The 7,933-nt window shown below is 50.5% G+C and overlaps 1 protein-coding gene across 1 annotated transcript; it reads right to left on the bottom strand.

Annotated features, from left to right (window-relative positions):
• Nucleotides 1-317: 317 nt before the first annotated feature.
• On the bottom strand, nucleotides 318-7,933 carry LOC140321703 (immunoglobulin superfamily member 3-like; the record flags this gene model as incomplete). The annotated part of the gene is given in 8 exon segments (XM_072398489.1): nucleotides 318-1,135; nucleotides 1,325-1,714; nucleotides 1,825-2,205; nucleotides 4,227-4,622; nucleotides 5,059-5,460; nucleotides 5,692-6,090; nucleotides 6,588-6,953; nucleotides 7,795-7,933. Coding segments are annotated over 8 exon segments (2,499 nt in total), but the record flags the coding sequence as incomplete, so codon positions are not given.

Below are 7,933 nucleotides of genomic sequence, written 5' to 3'. Positions count from 1 at the left end.
ATAGCGCCTTGCCCCTACACTATATTGGCTATGCACAGATCTTGCCCTGCGGAGTGCTTCCATATTCTTCCAGGTAACACAGCTTTGTGTATAGAACTTCTTTCTGTTTTTGGAAATTTCCTTCCAGCTCAATCAATGGTTTCTGCCCCCCCGTCCGTTCTATTCTTTGCAGAGATCTGCTCGTCCCCAATCCCAGGAACTACAATCCATGCTCCATTCACAATGCCTTCCCTTGTAGCCCCCCCCCCCCCATTGTGCTGTACAGAGCTGGGACTACAAGTGTGACCCCCCCCATCCATCATACACAATGCACGGAATCATGGGACATGGAGTTTTATTTTTAGCTGGACGCTGACATTGCAGCTGCTCTGCTGCCCTCTAGTGTTCAGTCAGAGTGACAGCATAACCCTGGCCCATCCCTCTGATTGTAGATCTGATAATGTTACACAGGGGCCACAATGGGAGTCCAGAATTGGGAGGTTTATTATAGAGATCAGTGCTCTGACAGTTTCATGATACAGCAATGAAGATTTCTACGGACCCAATCATTGTGCCTCTGCTGCGTCCTCCCCAAGCATGGCAAATGATAAAGAGTCATCAGGGTGGGGGTGGGCGCGGGGGTAATTGGTTGGGCTGTTAGGGGGTTTTCAGACGTAGGGGCTGTTTTGGGGACCGAGCGGTCTGGACTGGTGTCAGGGCAATACAGATATTGGGTTTATACCTATAGAGTTTTAATGCTCGTTATTGCCCCGGGGGAGTCACTGAGATGGATGAGGGACCCCAACATGCCTCCAGGGGCCCCGATCACCATACATCCTTAGGGCCAGTCCATACAGAAGTTATAGGTGGAGGTTGGTGGTCACCTGATAGGTGGGGTGCAGCTTCCTCATTGGCTGTTCAGGTTCCCATCATTATGTCATGTGATCGTCATGGTTGTCTTTGTGCTCCACCTCAGACATCTTGACGGAGGACCAGAGGGCCCCGGCCACCCTGCGCCTCCCCCCTCCCCCCTTGCGACTCTTCAGATGCCACAATGCCAGCACGAGGAGGCCGAAGATGAGGATGATGAAGAGGAGGCTGAATGCCAACAGGAAATGGAAGAGCGATGGCTAGGAGCAGATCTGTGAGCTCAAACCTGGGGGGCAAAATAAAGACTCATCACCCGGGGCAACCAGAACGGCAATACCTGACAAAGGGGAACTCCAACCCAACATAATGGGGACGCTTTACCCACCCAATGAGTAGAATTTGTCGGCCCGTTATGCCCCAATCCCCCACCTTGCCCAGGCTCCGCTGTATCCCACCCCCGAGGAGCCACCAGTACCTGCACTCTGGATGGTGACGGAGATCTGTCCAGACTGACGCTCTCTGATTGGCTCCCAGACTCCGCTGGGGCTCCGCAGCCACTCCTTTACCTGGCAGTGATAGGTGCCTCTGTCAGTCATGTGACCTCGCTGGATCCGCAGATGGAATGTCAGCTCTGAGGGCCGCTCATACTGGAGGCGATCCATCTTCTTCTGGGGGTAAATAAATTCACCCGTGTGGTTGACAGCAAACAGTAATGTGTGTGGGGCCCCGGGGCCCCCGGACTTCCACCAGTATACAGACAGAAGAGAGCTGGGTGAGGACAGCGCCAACACCTGGCAGGGGAGGAGAATTGCGGACTGTTCCAGCACCAGGAGGGTTAATTCAGTGTCATTCAATCTCAGATGATCTGCAGAGCAAGAACAGAACCATAAAGGTGAACTCTACCTACAGCTGTGTATGCAAATACCCCCTCCCCCTTTTATTCCCCCCTAGGGAGGAGATGTAATGTGTCCTTACCTGGTTGGGTGACTCTGATCTGCAGGAACCCGGATTGGTCAGAGTCGGCCATCTTCCATCTCCCCTCCTCCAGTCGCCATTCCTCCACCAGGCAGAAGTATCTGCCCCCGTCCTCCTGCCCTGCACCTTGCAGCACCAGGCTGTAATTGCCCCGCCCAAGCACCACCATACGTAGGCGGCTGTCCTCGTATTCTGTCACCTTGTCCCATGCGGATCGGTAGAGGAGGCGGGGAGGACGGAAGTCCCACCCCTGCTTATACCAGGAGATAGAGAAGAGCGATGTAGGACTAGGCCCCGCCTCCAGGGGGCAGCACAACACCAAATCCTCTCCCTGCCTGACAGAATAGCTGACATTCTGCTTGGGGAGCCTCAGCGTCTGATCTGAAAGAAGAAAGAACACTAAGAATGGGGGAAAATCAAGAAATGCCACCTCCCATCCAACAGTACCTGGCCAGCAGCGCCCCCTAGTGTGTGAACAACACAATGTAATGATATAATAACACAGGGCGCCCCTGCTGGTGAGGGCTGAGGAAAGACATAATGTAATGATATAACGACACAGGGCGCCCCCTGCTGGTGAGGATGAGAATACACTCAATGTAATGATAAAATGACACAGGGCGCCCCCTGCTGGTGAGAAAGAGGATACACTGAATGTAATGATATAATGACACAGGGCGCCCCCTGCTGGTGAGGATGAGGATACACACAATGTAATGATATGACACAGGGTGCCCCCTGCTGGTGAGGATGAGGATACACACAATGTAATGATATAATGACACAGGGCGCCCCCTGCTGGTGAGGATAAGGATACACACAATGTAATGATATAATGACACAGGGCGCCCCCTGCTGGTGAGGATGAGGATACACACAATGTAATGATATAATGACACAGGGCGCCCCCTGCTGGTGAGGATGAGGATACACACAATGTAATGATATAATGACACAGGGCACCCCCTGCTGGTGAGGATGAGGATACACACGATGTAATGATATAATGACTTAGGTGCTGTTCACCCCTGCTGGTCACATTGCAATATGGGGTTCATTTAATAAAGACCTATAGACTGAACACTTAGTACATGGAGGTATCACCGTGCAAGGATGATAGCTTTTTGAATGTGGTGAAAAATCATATGGAAGAAAATAAAACTTGTACACGATTGGATGGCTGAAGTCAGCATCCACTAAGTGAATATTTACTTTGTTAAGTGCAGAGCCCAAACTGAAATTCATCTCCTATGTATCTCTAATACAACACACAGACATGTATCGCCAAGGCATGTAGGCCAAGGATACACATGATGGAATGATACACTGACACATATTGCCCTCTGCTGGTGGTGCTGAGACCATGATGTAATGATGTATCACTGACTCAGCAGTCACATGTTGCCCCCTGCTGGCGAAGCTGAGGACACTCACAATGCATTGACACCGATATCGGATTCACCAGAATATGAACAAATGATTTTGTTTTTTACAGTTTTTTAAACTTTTGCTAAATTTTCTACCACGTAAGATTCATTTTTTGTGGGAAAATCATTTGATTTGGGGGGAATCTGGGGGAAATTTTTAGCTATTTAGTCACCCCAAATATTTGTATTGCTTTATTGCTGTGACAATATTAAGCTACCTAGCGGTTCATTTCTGTCCGGATTTATGTCTTAAAGCGGTGCATTGTTTTTCACAAAAATTTATTTTACAGTATAATATAATGAGTATGAAAAAGAAACACAAAATCATGTCAAAATAATAAAAGGAATTTAAAAATAAATAAATATTATACTCATACTATTATAATATAGTGTAAATGTCCATGAAATACAATGTACTGCTTGTACACATAGAAATCCAATGTATTGCATTTAATTTTATTTTGTAGAGTTATTTTGTAGTGAATGCAATACAAATCGATTTGAATTTCCCGCCCCGCCGACAACGTCCTCCCACACCGACGTCACCGGTGACTCGGAGTGCCGAGGAAGCGGGCCGGTGGAAGAAAGAAGCCGGACATGGCGGAGAAGGAGCAGGTAAGTACCGATTTCCTATTATTTCCTGGAGGTTTATCTACTCTCTGTCTCTTCCTGTCCTGGTGACAACCGAACCCTTATTGCACAAACAGGTGTCACCAAGACAGGAAGTGGAGAAAGGCTCCCCAGTGGGGACACAGACATGAAGTCTGGCTGAAATGTTGATTGATCACAGTTTGGATTTCATCCTGAAATTCCATCTCATCCCAATTTCTGGCAGATCCACCAAGCTCGGCCCTCTGTCTGTTTCCACTGGCAGCTCAGCGGGTTTTCTCATTACCCTGAGCTCTTATATGGGCTGTGGGGGTTCAGTTTTGCAGGTAATGAAGAGACAACATATACCATGGCGTAGTATCTCACCTGATGCAGTGAATGTGATTGTTGTGTCCCCGGATTTCCTCTCCCCCATCTGGATCCAGTTCCCGGTCTCCTCCAGCAGCCATTCCTGTACGGTGCAGTAGAAGGTCCCCACCTCCCCGAGGCCGGGTCTAAGGATTCTCAGGAAGAAGGAATCTGCGGGGGACTGTCCAGAGATAAAGCGGGGGCGGGGTGATGATGGATCCAGGTTGGTCACACCCTCGCGGTCCAGCATGAGGATTTCCACTGCGGATGTAGCCGATGGCGGGTGGAAGAACCAAACAACGCTGAGTTTAGTGCCGGGGGTGCGTTCAAGGATCCTGCAGGTGACCACAGCCTCATCCTGACCTGCGGCCAATGCCAGTGTGTGAGAGGCGGAGTCCAGCCTTAGCTTCATATCTGGAAGGTGAGACAGCAGTCAGTCAATTCCCTTCAGGCCCTCCAGGGTCACAAATAGGATATCTGTACCAACCATTAAAACTACTGGAAGTTCTGCCAACAGTAGGGACCCATCTAACTATACTAAAGAGGACCTGTCACCATACAAAGATGGGATCGCTGCAGACAGTGAAGGCTAAACTCTGCTCCTGCTTCTTACCTAAGGTCAGTGAAACTTTGGTGGTGGGGATTCACCTCTACAGCTTGGGTGGGGAATGTTTATTACAGAGCAATGTGACACTTATATTATTTCACCTGGGATATGTTCCCATAAACTCTCCTTACCCCTCCCCCAGCAATGTTGCTGACACTTCACCCTCCTTGTTCTGCTGACGGGTTTCACCCCACATTAGGACCTAGAAATGAATGTTCTGCCCCTGGGAGGTATATGACATACCTGGCAGCTGGACCTTTATAGTGACAACATTTGATAAGACGGCGGCCGGTGTCACCCCGCTCCGGGCGGTCAGGATTGTGACGCTGCATCTGTAGGCTCCACTCTGCTGCAGTCTCTGGACTCGATGGATATGGAGGACGGAGGATTCACCACTTACAGAAATCTCTGTCTTTCCCTTGAAGTTGGGATACGATTTTCCCCACACCAGCTCACCATTCCCCGGCCCCTGCACCAGGCACCGGAAGGGCCCTTGCCGGGCAGAATCGGGCTGGAAGGACCAGGACCAGACCAGGCGCCGACTGCTCAGGGGGAAGTTGGCTTTGGCGTTGCAGTGGAGACTGGCGGTGGTTCCCATGATGGAGGCCGAGTTCCGTGTCATCAGTGAGACCTGGAGCGTGGAATCTGCAGCGAGAGGGCAAAATGAGGGGGGCAGGGAGGATGGGAATGTTGTGTCACCATATCGGGGTGCAGGGGTGGCGGGAACCCCTATAATGGGCACAGCGATTGGGTGATCAGCAGATCGACATTCCCATAAAGGAAGCGATCTGTTCAATCCGCAGGGAATTCTTCAGGTTGTGTGATCATGTGACAGATTGGACAGATCTCATTGATCCAATCATCGTGCAGACTTACCCAGACGTTGGATGTTGATTTGGACTCCATTGCTCTCAGTGGTGACGTTCCTCCATTCTCCGCCATGATCTCGGCTTCCCTCCGAGTAGTGGCAGACAAATTCCCCCTCGTCCTGTTGTGTCAGATCGTCCAATCGCAGCGTGAACAGCCCAGAATCTACCTTCTCAGCCAATAGGAGAGCCCCATCGTGTCTGCGCCTGTAATCCCCACCAATCACCAGCTGACCATCCTGCAGCATGGACACGATGTGCGTCCATCCGCCTGATTCCCCCTTCCGAAACCAACCGAGAGAAGCCGAGGAGGAAGATGACTCCGAAATCTGACAACGAAACTCCACCGAATCTCCTTCATAGAGCTGTGAGGGGATCGATGTCAGGGAGACCTGCGGGGGGCGCAACTCTGCAACGCAACAAAGTCAGACATGGAGATATCATGAATAAATTATTGGTAGGAAGAAACCTCCACCTGCCTGAGCCCAGCCCTCCTCCTCCATCATCATCACCCTCCTCATGCCTGAGGCCAACCCTCCTCTTCATCATCATCCATCATCACCCTCCTCATGCCTGAGCCCAGCCCTCCTCCTCCATCATCATCATCATCCTCCATCATTCTCCACCTGCCTGAGCCCAGCCCTCCTCCTCCATCATCACCCATCATTCTCCTCCTCCCCATTATCTTCTATCATTATTCTCCTCCTCTATTATCCTCATCCTCCTCCTCAAAATATTGATAAGAAGAAAGTAACACCTGCCTAAGCCTAGCCCTCCTCCTCCATCATCATCATCCACCTTCTCCTCCTCACCATCCATCATCATTCTCCTCCTCATTCATCATTATTATCCTCTTCCTCCATCCCCCATCATCATCCTCCTCACCCAACCTGTTCGGAGACCCACCTGGTTGTTTCACCTCCACAGATGTCGGTGTGGACGTTCGGCTTTTCTTGCTCCCCTCCTCGGTGACCTCACACACATACGAGCCGCCATCTTCCATCCCCACATGACCGATCCTCAACACCCAGGAAGTCAGGTCCCGCCTCTGCAGAGCCAACCGCTGCTCCTCCCCCACAGAGCCGCGCTCCATCCTGAATGTGGCCACACCAGAGGGATCCCAGACCGCCATCATGGAGCCACCAAGGAGCCAGACAACCCGGAACTGCCCACCGCTGGGACCTGTGTTGGTGACTGAGCAGGTGACCTCCAGGGGGCGTCCTAGGGTGAGAACCGAGGCTGATGCCACCATCTGAACTGCAAAATCCCTGCCTAAAATAAAAAGACAACAGTCAGCCATGGTTGTTAGTCACCAGTCAGCCAGCCATGGTAAATAGTCACCAGTCAGCAATGGTTGGTAGTCATCAGCCGTAGCCCACACCTCCTGCCTCTGACACACTGCCGGCTGGGCACAAATGCCCGATATACAGCAGGAAGTAAAAGCGAATTCTGGTTTAGAGCAGATGAATGTTTGTGTGAATGAGCTGATCATTTCTCTGCACTCCATGAATCAGCGTCTGGGGAAACCACAACTCTGTGAAACCAGATCAGTTTTCACTTCCAATTTTCATCTGGTGCCTTGTGCACATCAAGCAAATATAAAAGCAGCGAGGGTGACAACATTCACACATTGGACAGGAGTTGTCACCAGGGATGGAACTACAGAACCCCCTCCCCCAGCAATTATAACAAAACCCTTTCAGTGTTATCTGTAAAGCTGAACTCCCAGAGAACTTTCATTTAAACTTTTTCTTTGATAGCCACAAGGAATATAAATCGCTTTTTGTTCTCCAAATGTCTGCACAATCACAGAGCCGCCCTGTGCACCAAACTCCCGGAGGGGGCGGAGACAAGACCAGTCACCTGACACAAAGAGGGTGAGCAGGAGGGACCGGTCTGTATTGCAGAAAGTTCCTGCACAGATCTGGATGAAAGATTCACCCTGAGATGCCTGGAGGAACATTTGTGGCTCGTGTGAATGGACAATATTTGCTGATCTGGACTTTAGAAAAAACAAAAAGAAGCAAAGAAGAGAAAAACTTTCTCATAAAACCCGGAGCTTTGTACACAACTTCGGAGGAATAGTCCATGGGGACACATAAGGGGTTCTTACCCTGCACCGGCACCACCTTTACTTTGGTCTTCTCAGAATCCTTCTCGGTTATTTTGGTCCATACTCCGCTGGGGTCCTGAATCCACTCGGATCCTCGGCAGAAGATCTCACCCTGGTCGGACAGACGGAGAGCCCCAAT

Source organism: Pyxicephalus adspersus, chromosome 1 (genome assembly GCF_032062135.1).
Source record: "Pyxicephalus adspersus chromosome 1, UCB_Pads_2.0, whole genome shotgun sequence".
Taxonomy (NCBI): domain Eukaryota; kingdom Metazoa; phylum Chordata; class Amphibia; order Anura; family Pyxicephalidae; genus Pyxicephalus; species Pyxicephalus adspersus.
This window is presented reverse-complemented; position numbering and strand designations above follow the sequence as displayed.